This window comes from Manacus vitellinus, unplaced genomic scaffold, assembly GCF_001715985.3.
Source record: "Manacus vitellinus isolate BGI_N305 unplaced genomic scaffold, ASM171598v3 scaffold_93_pilon, whole genome shotgun sequence".
NCBI classification, from domain to species: domain Eukaryota; kingdom Metazoa; phylum Chordata; class Aves; order Passeriformes; family Pipridae; genus Manacus; species Manacus vitellinus.
The window spans coordinates 445053-472043 of NW_021940884.1; the positions used below are offsets into that span (position 1 = coordinate 445053).

The 26991-nt window shown below is 45.3% G+C and overlaps 1 protein-coding gene across 1 annotated transcript in view; it reads right to left on the reverse strand.

Annotated features, from left to right (window-relative positions):
• ARHGAP17 (Rho GTPase activating protein 17) overlaps positions 1-26991 on the reverse strand; it is a 41442-nt gene that overhangs the window by 6034 nt on the left and 8417 nt on the right. The window contains exons 2-18 of the mRNA XM_008928228.2: positions 16638-16677; positions 12845-12949; positions 11836-11912; positions 10629-10740; positions 10355-10431; positions 9956-10067; positions 9154-9222; positions 8915-8996; positions 6547-6674; positions 6046-6157; positions 5380-5461; positions 4850-4930; positions 4070-4183; positions 3640-3731; positions 3355-3511; positions 1874-2098; positions 330-493 (exon numbers count right to left, since the gene is read on the reverse strand). Of these exons, the coding sequence (XP_008926476.2) occupies positions 330-493; positions 1874-2098; positions 3355-3511; positions 3640-3731; positions 4070-4183; positions 4850-4930; positions 5380-5461; positions 6046-6157; positions 6547-6674; positions 8915-8996; positions 9154-9222; positions 9956-10067; positions 10355-10431; positions 10629-10740; positions 11836-11912; positions 12845-12949; positions 16638-16677 (1829 nt within the window). The remainder of the gene's footprint in view (positions 1-329; positions 494-1873; positions 2099-3354; positions 3512-3639; positions 3732-4069; positions 4184-4849; positions 4931-5379; positions 5462-6045; positions 6158-6546; positions 6675-8914; positions 8997-9153; positions 9223-9955; positions 10068-10354; positions 10432-10628; positions 10741-11835; positions 11913-12844; positions 12950-16637; positions 16678-26991) is intronic.

Sequence of the window (26991 nt, forward strand, 5' to 3'; positions counted from 1 at the left end):
CAAGCTCCCAAAGGAAGAAATTAGCAGCACAGAAGGTGTGTAATCATAATACAGTATTATCAAGTGCAGTAGGAAACTACAGAAGTGTGCACACATTTACTAATCAACAGCCTTTGAGAGAGTTTGTTAAACAGCACTGGTGACACCCCTACCAACGTTCAAAGAGTGCAGAAGTCACAGGGGCTTTATGGCCAGGCCTCAGTGACACCCCAGCAGATCAACCCGCTGTCTCTAATAAGGGCAGAGATACTAATAAAGTTACTTTAGTAGCACTTTTGCAGTACCTCAAGAGCTGGTACGCAGTGGCTTGAAAGGCAATGAAAACCCACCTCTCCTCAGCGCATGGGGACTGGGCCCTGCCGTGCTCTGGGGCTGGGTCACACAGAGCTGGCTGCTGCTGCTCCCTGCCTGGCCCGGGGCAGTGCCCGCGTGCCCCCCGTTCCTCACCGGGGGAGGAGTGGCTGCAGACGTGCTGTCCTTGGATTTTGAGGTACTGAAAATTAAAAGTCCCGCATTAGAAGATGATGATAACATGCCTTGCCCAGCTCAGCTGCACCAGTTCCGTTTTCATCACAAACTGTGCTACAGGTCAGATATCAGCAAACAGTTTTCATAGAAAGGGTTGTAAAGCATTGGAAGGGGTTGCCCAGGGCAGTGGTGGAGTCCCCATCCCTGGAATTGTTCAAAAATGTGTGGATGTAGCTTGAGGACATGGTTTAGTGGTGAACATGGCTGTGGGTGCTGGCTGATGGTCGGACTTGCTGATCGTCACTCATCTCTTTATATTTACAGTCACCTGCAGCAATTTAGTCCTCAAAAGGAGTAACTTCCAGTCACATCTACTGGCACCTTTCAATCCTCATTTCTCCAAATGCTGTTAATAAAGTGAAATTACTCGAACAGAGTCTGTGCAGATCTTAAGTGCAGTTTTCAGACACTACCCCCGAGGTTTCGTTTTAGCTGCCTCTGCCACAAAAGCTCTGTGGAGGAAGTACTGGTCTGCAGGGGATTTCCACGAGCTGCTTCTGTAAATTTGTCACCTGAGAACAAGCTTTATGCAAAAGTCAGTGCTGCATCCAACTCCACAGTGGGGCTTCACCCCCAGGTGCCGAGGTCGACATCTGGAAGCACCACAGGCTTTACATGTGGTTTGTGGCACCTCTCAGACCACAGAAGTACTGAAAGCAAAGTGCTGCTTTCACCTCCCATGGAAGGCAGGCTCAGGTTACTGCAACTAGCCTTGGAGTCCAGGTATATTCACCCTGGGGACATGACAGCATAGCTTCCATAGTAATTAAATAGCACAAAACCTGGCTACAGTACTTGTCCTAAAGAAACTAATCCTGAAATATGACAGACTGACTTCCAGTTTTCTAGCAAGGAAGTCTGGTTATCACTAACACTTGCTACAGACAAATAAACAAACAAAACAAGAAACAATATCCAGATAACATGCGTAAGAAACAACAAACAAGACCAACGGGTATTGCCACTGGTAGGTTTCATTCTTTCAGCAGCAAACTGATATCGCCCTGTGTGCACACCTCTGGAGTATAACCAGGGAAGGTCAATGTGGGAAGCAGAAGTGGAGTCTTTTTTAGTGTATTTCATCACAATTTTTTTTCCCCCAAGAATTCCATTATCCTAGAAAATTAATTCAGGGACATTCAGGACTACATACGTTATTTTAAAAGACCAGTTCTGGAAGCATGGCAGGAGAGCTCCTGCACGGTGTTGCTGCCCAGGCCTGAAGGGCTCACCCCTGACAAAGCACAGCCCAGGGGGAAGAGGCTGCAGAGCAGACACAGGGGACACATCCGTTTGCTGCTGGAGCCGCCTGCCAAGCCACTGCAGCAGAAGCTGTGCCTCTTACCTGCCATCCTCAGGGCCTTGAGCTTGGGATTCTGCTGAGGCAGCAGAGAGAGCAAGCCCAGCCCCCCCGGGGGTGCAGTCAGCCCCCGCAGCCGGCGGGTGCTGCTCGGGCCCGGCCGGCTCGGTGGGCGGCAGCGGGGGCTGGAAGGCCGGGGATGTGTGCTTTCTGTTTACAGTGCCACATCTCCGAGGGTTCCCAGGGAAGTCCAGAACCTTCACACCAAAGCTACAGAGAGAAGAGAGAGTGAACACACCACGCAGCCAACACCAGGCACTGCAGCAACAGGACACGGGATGTTACAGCCCCCAGACAAACCCCCTCGCTCGGCATGCAAAGCAGCAACAAGGAAAGCCTTCGCTGGCTGCAGAACACCACAATGTTAAAGCTTCCACTGGCTGCAGAACACCAGGAATGTTAAGACATGCAACAGGATTTGGCTTATCCACACAGAGGGATAAGCTAAACACAAGTGAACAAACTACTCCATTACATTTGAAGACAAACACTGATGACAATGAGGTCAAAGCACTCAGAGTTTCACATGTAAATACAGACATTTCCTTGCACACCAGAGTAGTTCCTCACTGAAAGTATTCTGCCACATGAATTTTGTTTCTGTTACCCACTAAGTTGCAGTACAGATTCAAAAAAAGCTACTGGATGTAGGCTGTGATTTGGGGGTTGGATTGAGATGATCTTTATGGCCACTTCCAACCCAAATCATTCTATGATTCTATTTGTGTTTCAAGGACAACTACAAATAAATAGACCCCAACTCTAACAGATTTTAGAATGCATACAGCACATTCATTCTAGAATTTAATTTTATTCTTGTGTTAAAGACTGAATCTTGAACTGATTTTCTTCTTCCTTGTGAGTGCTGACAAATTTGCATGTGGCTGGCCATAGCTAACAGGTAACAACTTAACATTTGCATCAACAGCTAAAAACAAAACAGCACATCACTTGAATATCCATGATGAGTGATAATAATGAACATTACACTACATGTTATATGGGAAACAGCACGTTTTACTGGTATTTTTTAGCATTCTACTGCTTGCTGTGGCAATACTGTACCATCATCAACTCAGAAGTCTTATCATGAAGGCACCAGGTAACACCACCTCAGCTTATGGGCTTTGAAAGAGAAGCCATGGAATATCAGAAGTTAGAGACTGAGAGATGCTACTACAAACACTTCTGTTGCAGTGAATTTTAGACCCCCCAAATCTGTGCTGGGAAAATGGTAACTGGGAGCAGCAATATCTGCTTGGGATTTACCATGCATGGAGTGTAATGGAAGTAACAGTACATTACCTTTGAACCATCCTCAGGCTGCAACAACATGAAATAAATCACTATTGTTATCTACAGTATTTCCATTAAATTCCTCTCCTGAGACCAATAAAAGTGTGTCTCATTAAAGCCTCCTCAGGAGAGGGCTAATAATTGACACCTAATCTGTGAATAACACCTACCTTTCCTTCTTCAGCAAATCCCCTTCCATCACAGTCATGCTGACAGGCCTCTTCCTTTCCAGTGTCCCACATTCATAGTCATTCCCAGTGTGTGACAAGTGATTGGAATTAACAGCAGGAACTGCCACAAATGCCCCAGACACATTGAAATCTTCATCTAGAGGAGAGACAGACAGAATACATCCTAAGACATGCAGATGCCAAATGGTGCCTCACTGCAAAAGCTACTGGAGGTTTACCTGTGCAGAGTAATATAAAATTCTTTCAACTATGGCAGGAATTTACCTCCAGGGAAGAACCACTCTGCATGCTGAATAATTGGCTCAATAACTGCTACCACATGGACTGAAGTTGCTGCTGCCATTTCAGCAAGGGATCTGCAGGAGAGATTTGGAGAACACTTTATACAGAGTTCTATCACAATAAGAAAACTAAAAATTCATATTACCTAAATGACAACTTATGCTAAGCATGATGGATTGACTCCTCAGTACCACATAAAGAGCAACTGTGCTGAACTCTGGACTATTCAGTAACATCCACAGCTTTTGAAAACATCCCCAAAGTGCTTTGTGCCTAAAACAGCCTGGGGGGCACAGCCTGAAAGAACACCTGAAATATTTTTTAGGTATGCAGTCTGTTGTTGTGAATAGTCTACAAGATTTAAAACAAAGCTTGATGAAGTTCTGTTGTGCAGCTTTCCTGAAGAACTCACCCTTCATTCTTTGCCCATAACAAGTTGGGGCCCAGGACTATGGCGATGTTGCTGGGAGTCATTTTGTTAACGTCGCTGTTCTGTGCAAGCTTGGCTAAAAATTTGATTAAATACCTACAAAAATGAAAGAAATCATTAAACAGCAGAAACCAAGAGCATTTCTTGTTGAAAGCAAGTAAATAAAAACTCAAGAACTTGTAACAACAGCTCCCAACAACACAGAAGCGAGATGAGCAGCCTTGGGCTTGGCACCTGGCCCTAAGCTTCTACTCATCAATCATTAAAGTTCAACTGGGTAGCCATGAAAGCAGCTCTCACCTTAGCAAAATGAAGCTAGAGAACTATTATATTTTCTGAGAAAAACATTTAGATTCAGCTAGTTTCATGTCCTGTAATGGAACTTCCAAGCTTCTGGGACTCACTGGAGTTGGTTTTATTCCAATTCATTCCCAAAAGGCAAAACCAAAAGGAAAAATGAGTTGTTTAAGATAAATCTCCGTGATTTCTAAGACTGGCAAATACAAAGAAGAGCACAGCATGACCCTTAAGTATTAGGGTTCTGTGCATCACTATTTCCTGACAGTCAATAGTGAATTAACCTGACTGAAAAATTTACCATCACCTCTCCATACAGACCGCTGGATAAAATAAGATGTATTTTTATAAGTCTCACTCAATCTGGCCATGAAAAACACCCCTAGATCTGAGTTTTGGTTAATCAGCTTTGAGAAGCAGTAACTCAGCATCAAAGCAGCTGAGCTAACAGATGTTCACACCTACCTGAAGTTAACACGATAATGCTCAGGTAACCTGTTACAAATTCTCCATAACTCTTGGAGCTTCTTATCCTGGTCCTGAATACTGAAAGGAAAATAAACTCCATTATATCTTATTTTCAGATCAGCAATTTCTTGTTTCTGGAGTGACAAAGAGATGATGGTGTAACCCTCCACTTATGCCAAATAAATGCACTGTTTTAGACTCAGTAAGCTCAGTAACCTGCCAGTCAGATCCCTGAATTATCTCTACCTGCAACGAAATAAAACTGCTTGGGCATCAACAGTGTGCACCCAGCAGTCTGAAGCAGCCCTTATGGTTAAACAAAAAGTAGATATTTCACCACATTTTGTATAATTAGGATTACGAACCATAAAATTTAAAATAATTTGTTACACAAAACACCTGTTAAAGCAGAAATAGGAAAAGCAACTGTGTGAGCTTGGTTGTTTCTTTCGGATTCATCTACGAAGAACCAAATTTGATAAAATATGCAGCATGTTTTCCTCTCCAGCTATTTTTAGCATGCTCACCTTGCAGCCTGTGTCCATTCCTCATACAAGCTGTAGGTCATCAGAGGTTCTGGCAGCTCCCGCAAATAGGATTTCAAGGCACCTGCAATGCAGACAGGAACAGGTTGGCTCCTCAGCCACTGCCTTCAGACCTCAGTTCAAATTCTGCCCTCAGATTTGCAGTTTTATCTATGCAATAGGTCCCAAGTAGCAGGGAAACAGTGGGAATACCCAACATTTCCACAGTGTAGCTGCTCAAATCCTAACACAAAAGGTCTGTCAGTAATTACTGTAATTTAACAGAAACATGTGTTCTAAAACTGTGAATCACCTCATCAGAGCAAAGAACTTTTGAAGACCTTCTCAAAGGTGTACACATGGCTCTAATCTCCCCTGATCACATTAACACTCTTGTCATGAGAGGAAATGTGACCCTTGGGTTATGCCGATCACCTGAATTTCACACGCTGCTGTCACACAGACAGGATACCCCAGTGTGCTGAGCGTGGGCACCCTACATTTATCTGTGTCAAACTGTGCAACCAAGGGAACTCTCAGTTTATTTTCCCTCCTATTTTATCTGCAGAGACTGACATCTCACACTGCAGCAGGCCAGCAATTACATTAACAGCGCAAAGCTGTGCTGCATCAGTTTCCAGCTGGTTTGACTCAGAACATTCACAACACCTGCAACAGCGTGGGGGTCGGAGTAGAACTCGTCCAGCTGGGAAGTTGAACAGTCCAGGGCAGCTTTCAGCTTTTTTAACTTGGAGGCTCCAGCAGCAATTCTGAATAAGCCCTGCATCATAAAAAGAACATTAACTGACTGGTAACAACACACTGGCACAAGCACAGAACAGCAGAAGTTTTGTAACAGCCTCTTTCAGAACATTTCAGGTTTGGTGTCTTCACCTGACAGTGTTACAGCCCTAATGTGTCATGTTACTGTAACCTGACCATGTTTTAGTTCCCTCTCACCCTCGGCCCATCCCTGATTTTCACTGTATGTGAATTCATCTCAAAGATACTTCAACCAGTGCTCAAGGTTATTCTGTTGCAAAACATTTATCATTTACATTAATGAACAAATTACTTCAGCTACGTATTAACAAGCACAGACATCAGTCCAGGAGCCCGACTGGACTCTTTTTTCCCATCCTTCCTGGCATGCCACCTGGAATTACCCACCTCCTCTCTCATCCCCGTTTCCAGAAGCATCATCACACAGGCTTCAATAGGGACTGCGATTTCCCGCCCGCTGCGCTTGAGATGCTCTTCTAATGGAGTTCCAAAAGCTGGTTTTTCAGTCCATTTGTCTAGTTGGAGAGTATCATAACACTGAGCAGAATATCTACCAAACCCTTAAATTACAGCCCAGGCAAGAAGAGAAGAAAGCCTCTAGTACAGCAGAGAAAATTCAGACTAGAGCAGGAGTTTTACAGCCCTTGATTGGTAAAGTCCCTTGTATCATGAGGAAAGAGAAAATGAAGCTGCTGGTGGTCAAGAAAAAAATACTTCTGCATCTTTCTGGGTGGAATATCACATACAAATCCTGTGTATAACTGGAATTATAAATAAAGCTCAACACAAGTGCCAGCACACAGCTGCACGTTCCAGTTGCATTGATTTGGCTTCAAACTGGAAGAATCTGAGAAAAATTTTGTCCAGATTGCATGACCTGGGCTGATTTTCATTTTAACTGTATAAAAGGTGAATAAAAACTGAGCTGTTAATACAGAGTTTATTCCTGAAATGTGATTCCTGAAATCAGCAACTTATAATGAATATTAACAGCCCCAGTGTCTCACATCAGAACCACCATGGTGACAGCCCAGCATTGTAATGCACAAATTTTCAATTCAATTCCTTTCTTGTTGTTTAACTCAAATTGATATAAGTTTCTCCAAATTGAACACGAGTTTATTCTTTCCTACAATTTACTTTTTCACCCATTCCTACTGTTTTAACTGAAAAAAATGCAGATGTAAAAGGTTATTGTTAGTATATATGCGTTATTTCTTTTATGTGGAAAAAAGGCCAAGAAAGACAAAAACTTCAGAGGACTTGAAAGAGTGCTCTGAAGATACAAAGTGTTTCTGTAAAAGATTTAATTCACCCTTTTTCTTTATAAAACCACATCACCCACTTCCCTCCTAAGGCTTCAGTCCCTCTCATTCATTAACACGCCATGAGATGCACATGGCATTTCCCAAGTGTTGCAAGTTACAGCAAAAATTAGGAAAAGAGACCTCAGTACTTGTTCAAAGTCATAGTAAGTCTCAGCCCCCAACCCTGGAAGTGTCCAAGGCCAGGTTGGACAGGACTTGGAGCAACCTGGGATAGTGGAAGGTGTCCCTGCCCATGGCAGGGGGTGGAACGAGATGAGTTTAAGGTCCCTTCCAGCCCCAAACATCCCAGGATTCTGTGATTCCAATTTCCACTGCAGCTAGAAACACAACTGAGGTAATTCCCTACCCTGGCTGCTGGAGCACTCTCCCACCATGGCCCCCAGCCCACCTTCCAGGGAGGCCAGTCTGTTCTGAAGCACTTTTTCCTCAGCTGCTTTGTACAAACTTTTCATACAACAACAACAAAGTTAAAGCAGTGATAAAGAGCCTTTTGTACAGCCCTTCTGCAGCCCTGCTGCTGTACAAACATCACCTGCTTGCATTCCCTCGTCTCCAAACTGACAGGGTACAGATATTCTGTACCACCTTCCAGCATGATGCTCCTATTTATTTATGTATTAAATGGTTCAGCTTTTACAACCTGCCTGTGACCCACAACTGAAGATACTGAGCCTTGCTCAGATCAGATTATATTTCTCTTGGACTTTGTTCACCTGTTTCTCCAAGGCACTTAGAAAATTCAGGGCCAGCACAGTCAGTTTTTAGGAGAGCAGTTTCCAAAACACATGGTGCATCTTCATCCCAAATCCTCAGTGATACACCTTAAGCTCTTACTGACAGCAGGAAGCTTTGCAGCAGTTCCATTTCCTCTTAGGGAAGAAGTGAAGCTGTAAAATATCCTTTTTTAAACTGCTGATAATCAGCACAAGAACCTAAACCCTCCATTTTCCAGCATAAAGTGCATGCCAGGAAAGAGGATTGCACAAAATGAGGGAAAAAAAAAATCAAGCTCCTTAAATACATGGAGTTTTCCTGATAATCCCTGGTAATCATTCAAGAACCAAGGACCCCCAATATGTTCCTAAATCACAATGACACTTTCATTGGCCTAAAAAGCCAGGTATGAATCAGCAAAAGGACACATGATAACAAGGAAGAAGTGTAAGCAAATAGAAAAATCCTTCCTTTACCCTCCTATCAGAGGTATCAGAGAGATCCTTCATATTTTATTAGTGTGTTAAATATGGCTGGAGAACTCCAGAGAACACGAAGATGGAATTATGCTTGGGAATGTAAAATTGTTAAGTAGATCAAAATGGCCTTATTAAATCAGTGTGCATGCAAGAGAATCAAGATAAAGGAGGAGAATATTGTGCATAGGTGGCACAGGCAAGGAGAAGCATCAGCCAGAGCACAGGTTACTTTACCTTGATGGGCTTGAATTTCGGGGAGGACCTTTTCTATGACTGCTAATGCTTTTCTATGGTAATCTGCTTGTGCTTCTAATAACTGAGAACAGAAGCCACATTTTAAAAACAAAAAGAGCATTAGCTTCTGATGAGCACATAAGACAAGACTAGAAGGTTTAGCACTCAAAATGTCATCTTTGAGAACTGAGTGTCTGTGCACAGATGTGCTGAGTCAGAGTCATACTGAAAATACTCACCATAACAAAACATCGAGCATATTCCCCTTCTTTGGACACAAAGCTGTACATGTCTGCTGCAAGCTGATCCTTTGGGAAAGACAAGAATGCAAAATAGTACATCAAATTTACAGGGGCATTTCAAATTACACAGACAGACAGATTTCCCCATGTTTATTTTGCCTGCAGTAAGTTTGAACTGTCAATTCAAGCACTGCAGGAAGCAGAAATGCACCTGCTCTGCTACATGTATTCCTCAAGCAAAGTGAATTCAAAATGCTTAACTCTTTTATACAGCAAAGCAGTTGCCCACTTCAGTCAACAACTGGACTGAATGGCAATATGATATTTATGGCATTCAAAGACAAGGACTAATAAAAGCGGGTTTGGTCCCCAGCTCAGCTGTAGCATAATGAAGTATTTGCCAACTGAGAAGTGACACTGAATGTGAGCTGCTCAGAGCTGTAACAGTCACAATGTTCCCTGGATGGCACAGCTTGAATTTCATCCAGGAAGCTCCCACTGCACGGCTGCTCCACGGCTCGGAGCACCCAGCACCCTGACATTCATCAAGGCTGGGACACAGTTCCTCCTCAGAACTGCCTCAGACTGAAACAGAAAACAATGTAAAATACCAACTTAAAAAGTCCCCAGAGTTCCTCATTAAATTAAAGCAATTCAGAGATCAGCTGGCACTAAAATACCCTTAAGACAAACAGTTGAACAGCCACATGATTTGCAGCTGCAGCACTCAGGCGGTTTCAGGCTGAATCGCTGCTCCTGCTAATGGGAGATGTGGGAAGGACACTCCTCCTGTCCATACCTTGCACTGCTCCACTTTATTTCCAGCTTCATCCATCTCTTCCTTAAGAGATTCTATTTTCGAAGGATGCACTTGGAAATTTGTTCCAGAAGTCTTGTGGGCTTGGTTGTATCTGTGGAAGAAAAGTGGAACACTGAAGTGAACTGGAAAGAAAAAGAATTTCCAACATTTTCCCAACTATATATAGGCATATAAGCTCCAAGATCTTGATTCTGTTTGGATCTAGTAGTCATGGGTTCTTTTTAGGTGCAACTTAAACGTAAGTTTGTCTTTTCTCACCTAAGCACTACCTGCACACAACAGCATTTCAAAAGCAAGTACCAGATCAGATGCCATGAGATGCCAACAAAGAAGTTCACGTGACTAGAAAAGCATCCAGTAATTAAAATTCTTTCTTACCTTCCCCTTGCAGAATCCCAGTCCAGCACCAGCTTTGCAAGCTGCTTCCTCTGCTTCTGAATGTTCGGGATCTCTGTCTAAAATGAGAATTTGAGGCTTACATAGATTTTTAAATTGTGCATTGCAATAAACTCCATGTTGTAGCCCTCACATCCACTTTCCACCACACAGGGCTCCTTAAACCAGTTTTATTCTTAGCAATGAGAGAAACCCTTTCTGCTCAGTGTATCCACAAATCCAGATGTATTTCTTCAGTCAGGCTGAGGTGACTCACCTCTGTTAACAGGCACAGTGGATCTAGAACTTCTCTTTCAATCTGTACTTCATGCTGAGAGAGCTCCATTGCCAGTTTATTCTCTGCATCCCCACAGGTATCCAGCATTTTCCTTTAAGAATTACAAGAAATTGTCAAGTGAGTTACTATTGACTGAAGAAGAAAGATTCAGATCAGAGCAGTGGGGGCCCTTCTGGGAAGCCTTGTGCTGTACAGAGCAAATTATCACTCACTGGCATAAACCCAAACACTCTGTGCTGTCAGGGACAAACCTGGGGCAGGCAAGGAGTGTGATTAAACCTGTCTCTTCGAAAATTCCTGAGCCATGACAACGTTTTGGAGGCTGTAAGACATCCAGGTGATTATACCAGCCCTAAAGGCACAGAAGTCAGTATTTATTTCCAAGCCCATCCTTCCATCTCACCAGATGCAGGAAAATTGCTCAATGCAGTATTTGATTTTCTCCTAAGCCCTTTTAGTGTGAAAGTCTTAACATCCTAATGCCAAGCAACCCCATATGCAAGTCTCAGGCTCCAAAGCCATGATCTGACCTTTATTTTAAGATTGTTCTAAGGAAAAGCCCTATTCCCTAGGGGGTTTATCCACATTCACATCTCCTGCAGTGGCTCACAAATATGTACACAAAGGTTTTTAAGGTCATTCTACCAGGACCATCAGCAATCAGGAAACCCACTTGCTCTAGGAATTCAGAATATTTGTTTCAGCCATTTTCCTGTAAACTGCAAATAACCACTTTGCCAGGATAGTTAAACTGGGATTATTTTAAACTGGGATTATTTTAAACTAGAAGCCATTAATGCAAATTGGCATTAAGTCATTAAATCAAACCTGCAGAATGCAGTTCATAATATAATAAAAATGCAGTTTCATTGTAGAATACACTACATTTTAAACTTTAAATGGAGATAATAATTCAGCTAATCCACCAGGACAAAAGCCATTTTCAAAAGCTTTTATGATAGCAGAGAATCGGAATCCTCTGGAATGCAATTCAGCCTAAAACTTGCCCCCAAATCACACCAGAAAAACTGCTTGCTCACTGTTTCTCCCTTTGGATTAGAGAAGGAATCTGGGAATATTAAGTTTCATTACATTGAAACCAGGCTTTGTGCACCCAGAGCCTCTAATTAGAGCCCTGCAGGCAATAAAATGTCAGACTGCAAGTCAAAGGAAGGCAAACACTTACCCCAGCAGAGTTTCATCACTCAGCTGGACAGATCCTTCTTGCATATTTTGAGCCAGAGCTGTTAGAGGAAGTTTTTTCTGTGGAACAGAAGGAACAGTGCTTAGCTTAGTGCTAGTCACTCTTTCCAGCTTTCCCAGTACATCCCCTCTAAGCTCTTCTCCTCTTCCATATGGTTTCTATTACACACACACGCAGCTCGTTCTTGGACTTGAAGAAAATGCCAAGTCACAGAAAGTTTCAAGCCTTGAGACTCCTGTTCTCTGATACTCTGAAAAACACTTTCTTTTCAGTCTTAGCTGGAATGACTGGCCCAAAACTTATCTCAACTATTGCCAATGAGAGATAAATAGCTTTAACTTGAGATTTAAGGAACCAGCTTGTCACATCTCTCTCCCAGAGATTCTGTGTGTCCCTGCTTTCAGGTCTCCGTTACTCAGTAAAAGGAGAAAACTTGAATGTTCATTATTTCTGGTTCTAATGCTTTAAGAAAAAATACCTATGGCTTTACTAAAGAGGGGTAGAAATCAAATGTGCACAGAAAAACATCTACAGTCAACTGGAGGTGTCAGTGCCCAAAAGGCAATTCTAAATATGAGGGGTTTGATCAGAGCTGCAGAGTAGCTGCTCTTAGCTGGGTCTCCTGAAAGCTCCGAGCACTCAGGGCACTGCAGAGATAAGTGAGTGCCCTGACACTGCCAAGGTATTCCAAGGCTGTGCTGTTTTGCTTGCATGGGGCATTGCAGCTGGTATTTCACCAATGCCCACACGTGAGCTGAGTGGGCACAGTTCTCCTCCCCTGGCCCATGTGGGGCAGAGCAGCCCAGCTGTACCTCAGGGCCAGCCCTCGCCAGCCCAGCCTGGGCACACAGGCCCTGGGCACACAGGCCATGGGCACACAGGCCCTGGGCACACAGGCCATGGGCAGACGGGCCCTGGGCACACGGGCTCTGGGCACACAGGCCCTGGGCACACAGGCCCTGGGCACACAGGCCCTGGCAGCTGCACTCACGTGTCTCTTGTCGGGGTCTGTGCCATGCTGGCCCTGCAGACACGCGATCAGGCGCTTCTGGGCCAGGTGGCACACGGACCTCACGGCGTCCAGACGCCTCTCGATCTGGGGGGCCCGAGGGGGGTGGAGGAGGAAGAGAAAATCAAACAGAAAACAGAAGTTATTTCCCTGGCCTCAGCAGAAAACCTTCCCCCCGCACCACACTCCGCTCCGGGCTGCATTTTTCTCAAATTCTCCAGCTCACAATTCAGCTGCTCAGCAGAAGTGCCCGACAGCAAAAATGCTTGGACAGAGATTTAAATTGTTTTTTTCCTCAGTGGCAAAGCAGTTCAGTCAGAGCTCACAGCACTGCAGAGCGGGAGAAAACAGTGCCCCTGCTTGTCGCCTCAGCCAAAGGAATCAGGCTGACACTTGCCATCTGAGATGAATGGCACACACAGGTATCTAAGACACTAATTTAGGGGGAAAACTCGGTTTTTCACTATGACCTTGTAAAGGAGGTGCTGAAGACATGTCTGACAGCTCATTCACAGTGTGAACTGTACTCTAGGCTTCCTCCTGCATGTCCTTCCCTGGCTGTTAACTACAAGGACAAAGCTCCTACATGATGAGCAGTACAGTATTTTCAGGGAGAGATTAATGGGATTCAAAAGGGATGTGAAATTAAAATAATAAGTGTCAAAGTACAAACAAGAGTTCTATTTATCAACATATAATTCAAACATGGTTTAATACACAGCCAGTGAATATGACAAATATATACATGGTAAACTGTTCTTTTAAGGGATTTTAAGTAAAGAATTTGGACTATTTTATTTCAAAGAACATCAAAAGCAAACAAAGTGATGAGCAGTGGGACAGAACTGCTCATGGCACCGAGCCTCTGTGCACAGCACCCAAAGAATGCTGTTTATCTGCATTTTGATGACTCACCAAGAATAACAGGAGGCCCTTTGGAATGGATTCTATTTAAAAAGCAAGGAAAAAGAAGTAGATTTCATCTGTAGAAATAATCTGAACAGATTCCAGTTTTTGATACAGCTCTAAAATTACTTCAGTTATATTTTCAGGAGGCAAGATGAATCCACACTGAAGTGCTCAAAAAGCTCAGTAAAAATCCTTAAGAGTAAAATAAGGTGCAGAGAAACTGCTCAGGGACTGCTCTGAAAGCCCAAGGCTTTGTCTTTTATTTACAGAGCATGGAGCAACAATTTCAAAATTAAGTCCAGGTAAAAAACAGCCCATATGGAGATATATGAAAAAGAAGATCTTGTTTGTGGTGTACTGTTGTGTTATCTTCAAACTAAATGCCTGAATTCTAGAATGGTTTGGGTTAGAGAAGGGACCTTAAAGCCCATCCAGTCCCACCCCCTGCCATGGGCAGGGACACCTTCCACCAGCCCAGGTTGTTCCAAGCCCTGTCCAACCTGGCCTTGGACACTTCCAGGGATGGGGCAGCCACAGCTTCTCTGGGCAACCTGTGCCAGGGCCTCCCCACCCTCACAGGGAAGAAATACCCCCAACACATTCTAAACCTTCCCCTAGTTATGAAAGAATTAATTTCTTTTTAAGACTTCTTAAAATCCTGAGCACAGGGTTTTTCCACCCCTGACATATGGTGACATCCTGTCCCTGCAGCACCTCAGGGACCCCAGCAGCACCTCAGGGACCCCAGCAGCACCTCGGGGACCCCAGCAGCACCTCGGGGACCCCAGCAGCACCTCGGGGATCCCAGCAGCCCAGGGCAGCCCTGCCTGGTGGCTCATGTTCCTTAGAAAGACTCCGGAGCACACACATTCCCAATGGCCTCTTTCCAGGCACCCTGAATGCCAGACTCAGAGGGCAGATGACTGATAGGAGGAACATGACCCCAGAACTTCATGATAATACACTCTCCTCTCTGATCTGCTTTTTAGTTCAAAAACGTCAGGAAAACCATAAAGGACATTAATCTCCTTCAAGCCACCTTTGAACCAACAATGTGACCCACAGGCCACGCTGTCTGTCCCCTCAGGGCATCTGCAGAGTGCAGATCATCACACAATTGCTTTATTATCTGCTACAAAGCCATGCCAGAAAGTGGGGCTATTGTACAAGCCCTTCCAGTACTGAATTATATCCCTTGTCTTCAGACAGGAACACATTTAACAGACACTTGAAATGGAGCACAACCCTTCAGAAAACAGAACAAAAAAAGCCATGACAATCCTGAGGCAAAGCTTGAGCTAAATATAAAAAGAGGCCAACTGTGAACCATGTTTATCAAGCGAGCAGCACCACGTTTCCAAGCTCTTGGGTTAGATAAGAGCCTCCTGCCCCTCCACAAGCCCCCAAGAGCAAACAAACAAGTGAGTAAATTCTTCCACTTGGGTGTAGCCAGGCTGCTCAGGGCCTGGGAAAGCCTTGCTTGCAAAATTTTTTTGGCAACAAGCAGCAGGGCTTTTGGCTTTCACTTCTTTTTACTGTTCTGCAGCTAAGCAAGAAAACAGACGGGCCCTTGCAGGCTATCAAGGTGTTTAACATCCTTTATGTCATTTCATTGTACATCTGCTCAGAAAATAAGAACAGTATTGTCAAACTGTTCAGGTGTTTATAGTTTAACCAAAGTAGTCCCCTGAAAATGGGGTGAAATGTTTCAGGTCAGCTCATTCCACCATTACACTGGCACAGGTTGCCCAGAGAAGCTGTGGCTGCCCCAGCCCTGCAAGTGTCCAAGGCCAGGCTGGACAGGGCCTGGAGTCACCTGGGCTGGTGGAAGGTGTCCCTGCCATGGCAGGGGGTGGCACTGGATGAGGTTTAAAGTCCCCTCCAATGTGCCTAATTCAAGTTTGAAGGCTGACATGCTCCCTCATCTTCTCCTTGAACCTGAGCAGCTGGAGAGATGTGAACTAGAAGCACTTGCATCATCTGTTTGGCTTCCTGTCCCAGGCACAGGTCCTGACCTCAGGCACACTGAGCTGCTTTGGAATTCATTAGAAAGAACCAGCACACTCGAGGTGCCACAGCAGCCTTCCCTCACAATTTGTGTTCCTTTCACAAGTCTCTCATAAAGAAACCAGAGGAAGAAAACTATGTAGGACAAGACTGTATTTAAATTTGCTCCATGTAGTCAGTCACCCTTGTTAATCTGACAGTTGCAACTCAAATTCCACCATGAAAGTCATGTTTGATGAAATGATATCCTTTCACAAAGATGACAAGTCTGCAAACAAATCAACTGTCAGCGTGACAAATTTGAGAACAAATATCACAAGCTAAACAAGAAGCATTTGTACATTTATTTAACATCAGAAGCTGAACAAGAAGGATTTGTACACTTATAACAATAAGCAATAACAGACTTTAAGGAAATAAATTGCCAGTCTCTACTAGCAAGCAGTTGATATGGTTTTTTTGCCACTTCTCTTAAGGCCCAGTTGACCTGTCCAAGAGAAACAGAAGTGAGGACAGAAACTTGCCGTGCCCAGTCAGAGCTTCTTCACCCTCCACCACAGACTGGCAAGCCATCAGCACCAGAGGTTTGTGAGCTTATCAAGCTCGTTCATCTAATTAAAAGAAAATGCTTCCTCCTTCACTGTATCAGGCCACGTGACTGGGTGCAGAAACAGAAGTACTGAGGTTTTTTATTCAAAATGTATCCCCAGTTTTTTTATGTGCTGAGAAGTCAAAGACATCCAGGTTTCTATCCCTGACACGCAGGATTTTATCCCCACATTAGGTACTCCATGAATCTCAGAAGGCTCAAACTTCACAAGGAGCACTTAAAAAACACAAAATAAGTGTGTTACAATACCTGCAACAGGTCTTCACTGAGTACCTCTGTTTTCTCAGCCCTAGGGGAGGAAAAAAGACATTGTCAGGCAATTGGCGAGTTTGGGGTCAAAGATCACCTCAACAATTCCAATAAAACCTGCTCAGTTCCAAGTTAGAATCCACTACAACCATTGCTGGAAACACCCCCATGCCCACCATGTCACACACAGCCCTTGCTCCCAGCACAGGGAGCTTGGGAAGCCCTGACATTCCTGGAATCCCAGCCTGGAGCACAAATCCACTGCACCAAGCTCTCCATGGTCCTTCCAGCCTCACATGGATGAGCCCTGAGTCACCCCACTGAGTGCACAGGGGTACTGAGGCAACTGGAGCTTCATTCCATGCTGGTAATCCGCCTTAAATCATCTTGTATCAATACATCTGAATGAAAAGGAATATGAAGACATGAGAAGAGCAGGAGAGGCACCTTCATCTTTTTGTATCTGAGCACTGCAGAGCTTTGTCCATCAACAACCAGTGGAAAGGGCAGCCTGAGCCTTCCCTTAACCTCACACACACACACCCCTCACCAGAAACCTCCCACTGCCTCATTTGGCTGAATTCCATAATACTAAAACAATAGAAAAGATCTGGTACTTAAAAAGCTCATCACAAGTTAATGGTATTCCCAGAAAAGGTCTAACCTCGACAGAAAAATGCTGAATACTCACACACACTTCCAGACAAAATACTCTCACTTGCTACAAACATACTCCAACCTTTACACAGACAATTCCACACCTCCTTCTGATCCCAGTTTACACATAAACGTTGAATTGTTTAATGTGGACACAGATTTATTTGTTGTTGGCTCACTGGCTATAACAGTGTTCCACCCCACCTTTGCAACAATGACAAACCCAGCTCTCCCTGATCTCTTCCACTCGGCTGCTCACTGTTACTACACCTTTACACCATGGAGCACTTGGGGGGACTCTGGGATTCCCTTCTCCTATTCAGAGAGTTTCCCCTCCCTGCTGTCAGTCTATCCTACAGACTTTATCTGATCCTCAATCTGTCTAATAAGCCACTGCAAGCCTGGGTATGTACAGAAAGCTCATTTTCCTGATCAGGCCTCATCAGCTGAACATCCTGAACACCTCCAAGGACAAGATTCCTTCAGGTTTGGGTTCCTGTTTTTAAGGCATTTGACTTTAATTTCATGGCACATTATCTGCTTGAACTAGTTGTGAACCATAAGGTGTTTAATAATTAAATACCAGAATAAATTAATGCTCAAAACATCAACCAGACTCAAACAAAAGCCCCTGAAATACTCTGACAGCACTTGAATATTTATTTGTTGAAGAAAACACAGACCAGATTGATAAACTTTTCTCTCACCCAAACAGAAATATTTTGTCTGATGGAAATAACATCCTGTTAGAGAGTAATTATTTATTTTTATTTTCTTAGCCCTGCAAAATTACTAGAAATTACATGGCAGCACTACACTGTAAGAACACCTCAGTTAGAGCAGCACATTCTTAAACAGATTTTGATCTCACCTTAAGCGGCAACTACCCCACAAGTCAGCTAACTGGTTTGATAGGAGAATCATGGAATGGTTTGGGTGGGAAGGGACCTTGAAGATCATCCCATTCCACCCCTGCCATGGGCAGGGACACCTTCCACTAGCCCAGGTTGCTCCAAGCCCCGTCCAACCTGGCCTTGGACACTTCCAGGGATGGGCCAGCCACAGCTTCTCTGGGCAACCTGTGCCAGTTCCAAATGTATTAAGATTTTCTAGTTGAAACAACCAGCATTTAACAGCAGGTGACCAAGGCAGTTTGCTGGAGCCCCAGCAGCTCAACTGCCAGTGGGCTCGACCTTCCCAAGGTAACCTGGAAAAGCAGCAAGACAGGGCAGTGCCTCAGGAGGAGTACAGGGATTAACTGTGTCTGAGACTGGGGCAGAAGGAACAGGAGAGCAGCCACCTTCTCCATCGTTACAGACATCTGGATCATCATCTGTACGTGGATCTCCACTACACAGATACATTTGTGGATGATCCATCCCTGGAAGTGTCCAAGGCCAGGTTGGACAGGGCTTGGAGCAACCTGGGATAGTGAAAGGTGTCCCTGCTCATGGCAAGGGGTGGAACGGGATGAGCTAGAAATCTGTTTAGGAAAAAAAAGCAACAGGTTTCTCCATCCCCATTGCAGAGCTGAAGCTCCCACTGCCCTGTCTGTCCCCAGCCCTGGGCTGGGAGCAGGGAAAGGCAGATTAGAGGTCATTCCCCTGGTGCTGACACACTCACCCTGACATGCTCCAGAACAGGCACCACAGAGCCAAGATCTGACAGACCAGAAGGCCCAGCCTGAACCCAACCAGCAGTTTGGGAAATTAAACAGCCACCCTGGGTGGTGCAATTCAAAACAACTTCTAAGAACCGGCCGAGCCCTCGGAGCTGGGTACGTGCACATCCTTAACCCACAGAGCTGCTGATCACTGACAGCTCCTGGGACTCCTCCCACCCTGCAGCAACAGGCAAACGGCTACAGGATTTGGAAATTCACTTTTAGCTCTTGGGAATCACAAAATGCATTTTGTATCAGTTATCTTTAGAGGTAACTCTAAAGAGCTCCTATTAATATTATTCCATAGCTGTGTTCTACAGAACCTTTCATTAGACTACCATAAAGTTACTGGATGTTTTTGAATGGTTTTAGCCACAACATTAATGAAAAACCCACCACATAAAACAGAGCTTCCATACAGCTTTAGAATCATGAATAGATTTCTCCTTCCCTTCCTTTTTCCTAGGAAATCATATCCATTGGAATGAAAAGCAAAGACAGCTCAGAACTGTGCTAGCAAAACTTTGTTCCCATTTTAAATCTGGCTACCCACAGTCTATGGATAATTTTATATGTTTATCCTTAGCACTCTTTGTACACTGAACCAGTTTGTCAAGGATCTAAAGTCCCAGCTGGACACCCTGGATGTCCTTGGAATCAGGGATGCTCTCCCAGGCCCGGGTGGCAGCAGGAGCGTGGCCAGGCCAGGCGGATCAGAACAGCCACTGATGATGATGTCAGGCTCGGAAGTGAAGCAAGGGAAGACCTCACCCTTCCTGCAGGCCCACATTCCACCTTTAATGAGGAAGCCAAGAGAGAGCCACTAAATAATATTGTTTTTCGGTGATCACAACCATGAAAGAAAAAATGCAACCCTGTGATAGCAGCACAGCCCATCTCCTCTCTGAGCAGGGGAAGCAGCAAACCATCAAAGGGACCTGTCTCCCTCGGAATTACAGGTATGACCAGTTTAAAGTTTACACCCAACTGCAGCTTTGTGGGATGCTAATTCCTTCTGCTGGTTAACCAGGGAATCAGCAAACTTCTAGAAAAAAACAATTTCTTTTTCACTACCAAACTTCTGTCCTCAGCCCTTGGCAGGGCTTACTTGCATCTTATCTAATGGAAGCAATGCAGAAATCCTTCTAGACTCAAGAACTAAGAACTGGAAGACTGAGCAGCAGAGTGTTCCCAAGGGCTCTCCCGAGCCCAGCAGTGCTGGTTTCTGGCCATCAGCCTGGAGACCCTCCACTGGAGCTTCCCCCAGGAGACACCCTGAGCACAGCCCAGCTTAACCCAAGTTGAGCCTCTGAAGCCCAGACTCCAGCCAGGGCTGTTTACATTCCCAGAGCTCAACTCCACACAGCCCAAACAGTTAATTCTGGGTTGCAAAACGAGGTCCCTCCAAGCCATTACTAATGGGGAAAGCACGCCCTGCCCCAGCCCCTCCCGGGCCCCAGCGCCTGGCCTGTGACCGCCATGGTCAGCAGCTGGCCCTGTGCCTCTGGAGGGCAGGATCCCCAGGAAAACCGGGACCTGGCCAGCCCAGAGCCTCCCAACACCTCTGGTGACAGAGGTGGCATTCCCAGAGGTGTCAGAGGTGGTGCTGGCAGACGGGACAGAGCACAGCACGAGCAGCAGTCCGGGAATGCCAGACCGGGCACACATCCCAAACCACCACGGCAGCAGCACATGGGCCTTCAGCTGCCCACATCCAAAATATCTGCCAGGCTGGCAGTGCTCCACTGCAGCAGAACGGAGCTGGTCCCCCGGGAAAGAAGGTTTCTGAGAACTGAATTTTCTCTGCTACAACACCAGAACCTTGACATGACTCAACTGGTACCAAGGTCTTAATAAAAGTCAGCAGCACATTTTAAAAGACTGATTGTAAAAACAAGACTGAACAATCATTTTGTTATGGTTATAATCACCCCATTAATGAATAAAGAGGATAAAACTACCGAATTCCTTAAAACCAGTACTTTTAAACTGCTTTTCCCACAGTCCTGCCCACTGTGCAGAGCTCCACGAGCTGCTCCTTATGTCTTCACTGTTCCTCTCCTGCATGGATACAACCACTGGTTCAGCTGGGATATAACAACTGGAATAATGTCACAGAAACAGCTGCTTTTCAGCCAGATCAGCCCCCCAGGCTCACCCTTCAGGCAAACAGCCTCTCTGCCACAGCTCAGAGTGGGAAGGCACCGAAGGGCAGGGCAGGTTCTGAGCACGTGAACAGCAGGTTCCTCAGGGACAGCCAAAACCCTGAGCAGAGCTGGCTTTGCACTCTGGGACACCACAACACTGAGAACTGTCATTTTTAATAAACCCCTTGTTTCTTCAAGCAAATTTTGACATGAAATATGATACAGAACATCAAAGCTGGAGCCATTTCCTGTTTGGGGATGGCATGGCCAGAATAATTGCCTTAACTCACTCCAAACAAAAACCAATTGGTTTTACAGAGGAAAGACTATTTTTTTTTTATTCTAGACATGTTAATTACAATAACTTAGCCTGCTGTGACATTTTAAAAATGTATTGCATGTGCCCCCAGTCAGCCTCTCAGTATTCTATGGTATAATTCTTTTTATTTTCCCTTCTTTCTGGCCCAGCCCAGCCCAGCCCAGCCCAGTGCCCAACCCAGCATGCCAGGCTCTGCTGCAGCTCAAGGCCTGGCTTAGCCCTGAGCAGGGTAGGCAGAACAGCTCCCACCCCATGGGTTTAAAACTGGTCCCCTCACTTGGTCATTTTTCAGCTTCTTCACATTTTCAGGCCACATCTGGAAACAGCAGATGGGAATTCCACAGATAATAGTGCTTATCTTCCACGGGGAAAGAATTTACATTTCCACATATAAAATGAAGGCACTCCACTAAACCAACACTGGAGATTTTAAAAAAATAAATCTTCAGCTGAACAATATCTGAGACATCACTGGTCCTACCCATCACCAGGGCATCAGTCCTGATCTCCAAGGCAGGTCAAAGCTACAGAACCACTGCAAGAGGGACCTTTTGCAAGGGCACATAGTGACAGTTTAAGGGGGAATGGCTTCCCACTGCCAGAGGGCAGGGTTCGATGGGATATTAGGAAGAAATTCCTCCCTGGGAGGGTGGGGAGGCCCTGGCACAGGTTGTTCAGAGAAGCTGTGGCTGCCCCACCCCGGAAGTGTCCAAGGCCAGGTTGGAGGGGGTTTGGAGCAACCTGAGGTAGTGGAAGGTGTCCCTGCCCATGGCAGGGGTTGAACGGGATGAACTTCAAGGTCCCTTCAAACCTGGGCCATTCCATGGTTCCATAAAATCCACACTCCTGAAAGGCAAACCAGGAAGGAACAAGGGCAAACCTGATCTAAGAGCCATAAAACCTTGGCCATTGCCAGCAGAACAAGTGACTCAGTTGAGATGTCACTGTGGAAACAGAAGCCTTGACTCACGCTCGGCTGGGCGGTGGCGCTGGCAGAGGTGATGCCACGGGAGGGCAGCGACAGGGCCCTGATCCCAAACTCTGCAAAGGTTTCAGTGGAAGCAGGAGACATCCACTCGACACAGGAGACAGAAGTAAAGCCAGCCTTCCCTGCTGGGTGGTTTTTCCTCAAACAAAGCCTGTGTTTGTTACCAGGAGTAACCAGCTCAGCTCGCTGGTGAGGTAACACTGGGAGCACCTTCGCGGGGCTGGCAGCACATCCTGCCTTGCTTTCCACATACAATAGGCAGGACTTGCTGCCAGGAAAAATGGAAGAATCAGCAACTCTGTTCCAAAACAAGGAATCCAGAATTAATGATGGCAATTGCCCTTCAAAAAGGTTTGCTTTTTTAACACTCACCAAGACAAACTTCATAGAAAATACAGCTTCAAGGTGTTTCAGGACCACCAGCTCACTCCTCCCCATTTGCCCTTGTGCTAATATTTTCAAAAGGAAGCCAGCACAACCCAAGGTAAGTATCAACATTTTGAAGTGGCTTTAAAATGTTTAAAAATAACTCAGAGAAAACTGTCAGATGACAGTCACTACTTTCAGTATTAGTATTTAGGGAACACCACACACAACCAGTCACTAGTATGACTTTCGGTTTGCCTCCTACCCTCATTTTTTACCCAGATTAACAATATAAACTTCTGTACAAGTATTAAAAGTGATTTCACTGTAAATCTGGTGACAACACAGATGCTTCAGAATCACATCTAAGGTTGTTGTTTTGGAGCTCACCCACCAGCTGCAAATTCTGTGCTTCCAGTCCTTTAGAATGGCTTTAAAAATTATGCATCACCTCCAAGGCACCAGACACCTCAGAGCTGCAAAACTACAGTTCAGGCCTCAATAAATGGATAAAGATTTCTGCTCCTTTGTCTTCCTCCTTCATTTTCTCCAGAGTTCCCCATCAAACTGTGCTTGGTCACTCAAAGTAAGAGCTGCAGCTTTGACCCTGCCTGTAATGTCAGCCCTGGATGTGGCAGCACGGAGCTGCGGCTCTGACGAAAGCCAGAGCAGCTTTAGGGGGATAATCACCTTGGAAGGAAGGTGGAATGTTCCTGGGCAGTGCAGGGAAACCCATGACAGACTGTTCACATTAGTGGATCTGAAATTCCTGCCCTGGTGAAATGGATCCAAGGCTCCTCTCTGGAGCGAGGCAGTAAATTTAGCTCTTTAGAACAACCACAGCTCAAGCCAAATCCTATTTTCGGGCCACTCTCACAGAGTGGGGCTCTGCAGTGAGGCCCTGCACAGCCTTCTTGTAAAACACACATCGCAGTGCTTTCAATATTAGATCTGAGTATTACACCAAATAAGGGGCAGTTCAACAAAATCATTGTTCACACAGTTAAGTCTATGTTTCAAACCTAGGCAGATAATTTTGAGCAACAGCATTGCAAATTTGAGATGAATTTAAGTTGAACTTTCTATATGGCAAAAATACAATTGTGGTTTAAATGCAGAACCACATTTAAAGTTTGGTTTGAGAAAGGATGTGATGATTCAGAGAGCAGCCCGATCAGTCCAGTAGCTTGTAAACTTCTGGGTATAAATACCAATTTACAATTCAGTGCTTCCAGTGAAATACTGTCCCAGCAAATCAGATCCTGATTGCTAACCTGCTATTTCATACCATGGGCAAAGTCATAGCTGTTGAAGCTCTCCTCTTATTCTTTTTGACTTTGAAAAGCCCCAAACCTCTTCTCCCAGTGTCTGTCAGGCCAATATAACAATGTGGCTTCTTTAATAAAGTACATTTGATTTGTGAAAGTATTAATGACTTCTGGAGGAAAGGCAAAGTGCTGCTGCAGGGGATTAACATTCTAACTGCTCAAATCCAGGCAGGATGAAATCTAGCAGTGGTCTCGTGTTTTGTTTCCCAAAGTAAAAACTCCTATGACAAGCTGTCATAAATTAGTGATAACAAACCCTAAAGAACCTGAGACAAAGCTAAGCTACACTGGAAACTTCCAAAGCTTATCGTATCATAATGTACTTTCTATGCCTTGCTTTATCCCCTTAACTACTACAATAAACATTTCTCCTGTTACACTCTACTACAGAACTTGAACTTTCCAAACATGTCAGTTTATTAATATAATTTATTTAAAGAATGCATACAGAAACCCCCACACCATGTCTTGGCAAGTAACCGGTTTTAATATTGAACTGCCTGGTATTTATTCACATTAAAGAGTTTCTTTTCACACCAGGTCTTTCCCTCACAAGCAGGCAACAACTTTTTACTTATGCAAAATCATTTCACCTAAAATTAGCTGGGTACAATTTTGACAGAGGATACAGTCAAGCAGAAAGTAACTTAAATAATTACTGAATTATTCCTTAATCTCAGATGCAATTTTACAACCCCTGTGTGCCAAGACAACCAGAGGTGCTGCCAGAACGGTCGCTTTGTGCTCTGGCAGCACTCAGGGCACAGCTTGAGGGGAAGTGGTGAAATGTAGCCTGGGCAGCAGCAGCCACAAATCATCCTGCAGTCAGCTCCCTCCTGGGCTGCCCCTCCAGGGCTGCTCACCTTGGCCCTCACAGCCCAGAGCTGGGCCAGCTCCAGTCACCACCACATCAAACCCACAGTGAGGAGCAAGTGCTGGATTCCCCCTCACACACTTCCCTACAACCTTTCTCCCCTCAGGAGTCCTGCCTGCAGCAGTCCTTCCCCAAACTTCAGGTGCAGGTCCTCACACCCCTCTCCTGCATCAGCAGCAGCTCAGACTGGAATCACATGCAACAAAAGAAACTGGTTCCCTGTTGTCTTGGCCCTCTCCTTGGCCAGCCCGAGGGCAGGGAAGGTGGGATCAACGCAGGCTGGGCAGGAACAGGGGAAATCTGTCCCTTTCAGCAACAGCAGCTACTCAAAATCAGCTTCAACTGATCATGAAACTGCAGCCTGGGGCCAACATTCCATTGCCACAAGGTGACATCAGCTGGCAGAGCTGCTGACAGAAGTGGCTGTGTCCTTCCTCCTCCTGCTCCATCTCCTGGGCCCAGCATGAGCATCCCCACCAGTCAGCAGCTCCAACTGAGCTGGCTCAACGCTCACCTGGTTGGAATAAAACCCATTTTCCAGTCAGAGACCAGAGGTGCAAGCACAGAGGAGTGGGAACAAGTGGAAGGGCAGCTCAGGAATCAGGGCTGGGCAGAAATTCAGGCAGTGCTGCAGAGCCTGATGCAGGTGTAGGTCTGACCAGAGCCAAGGCAGCAGCTGATGGCTCTGGATAACAGGACAGCTCATGGATCCTCTACACGTGGGTTTGGCAGCTTTTACACTTAAGCAAAGTCCAGTCCCCTTGCAAACCACCTGCTGACATGAGAACTCCTCCACTACTGAGAATAAAAAACCTCACCAAAACATCCTGAAAAATTTCCTGAACTGCCAAACAAGACCTTACTTTCCACTTTAGCCACAAAACAGGTAGATTGCCACCAACTCAAGACATTTTTAAACTTTATGATTTCTTTACCCAGAAGTCCCACATTGTCAATCCCTGGAAAAGACTCCAAGAAGCAGCACTGCCTTTTGCACAGACAAACTTTTTACAGCACAGACATGTCTGAATAGGAAAAATATGCACTACAAGAATGAACAAAATTCAGTGAACTGCTAAAGAAGTCATGGCCGTCTTTTGCACATCTGTTTGGTTTTTTGCACTTTGACAGGACCAGGGGGAATGGTTTTGAATTGACAGAGGGTAGGAACAGATAAGGTATTAGGAAGGAATTCTCCCCTGGGAGGGAGGGGAGGCCCTGGCACAGGTTGCCCAGAGAAGCTGTGGCTGCCCCATCCCTGAAAGTGTCCAAGGCCAGGTTGGACGGGGCTTGGAGCAACCTGGGCTGGTGGAAGGTGTCCCTGCCATGGCAGGGGGGTGGGACTGGATGAGCTTTAAGGTCCTTTCCAAACCAAACTACTCTGGGATTCAATGATTTCAGCCACATGTTGTTACTTTGCATGAGAGCCAAAAAATCTCCAGTCCAGAAATTACCATTTCACCAAAGGTAATGCTGCTCTTATTTAATGTACTGCACAGCCAGGTCTCTTAAGTTTGGGGATTCACAAAACTGGCAAGAGAAAGCCTTGGAAAAGGAACTAAACTGAATCAGCACAAGAAGTAAAACAAGGAAACGCAGAAAAGGCAGAACAATGAAGCAGGAATAGAAAGTGAGGCTGCAAAAACGAGCTGGAAGCTTTGAAACAACTGTAAAAAGACTACAAGGGAATTCAGGGACCTGAAGTTACATAAAATCAACTAGTAGGCTAGTGACAAACCAGGGATTATTCCCTATGCCCATGATTTCCCAACAGAGCCTCTGCACTGATTTCCTGAGCGTGGCCACGATTAACAATTAATGGCTGAGCCCCTGATTATGTTTCACCGGCAGGAAGGCGAGTGTGTGACCGAGCCCGGCATCCCCCACGCAGCCGACTCAGCCCGTTCCCGGGATCCCGGCCCGCACTCGGCCGCCTGTTTTTGTGTTGCTTAGACACAGCAAACACAAGAGCAGCCGAACGTGTCCAAGGCGCAGACTGTGCCATTCCCACC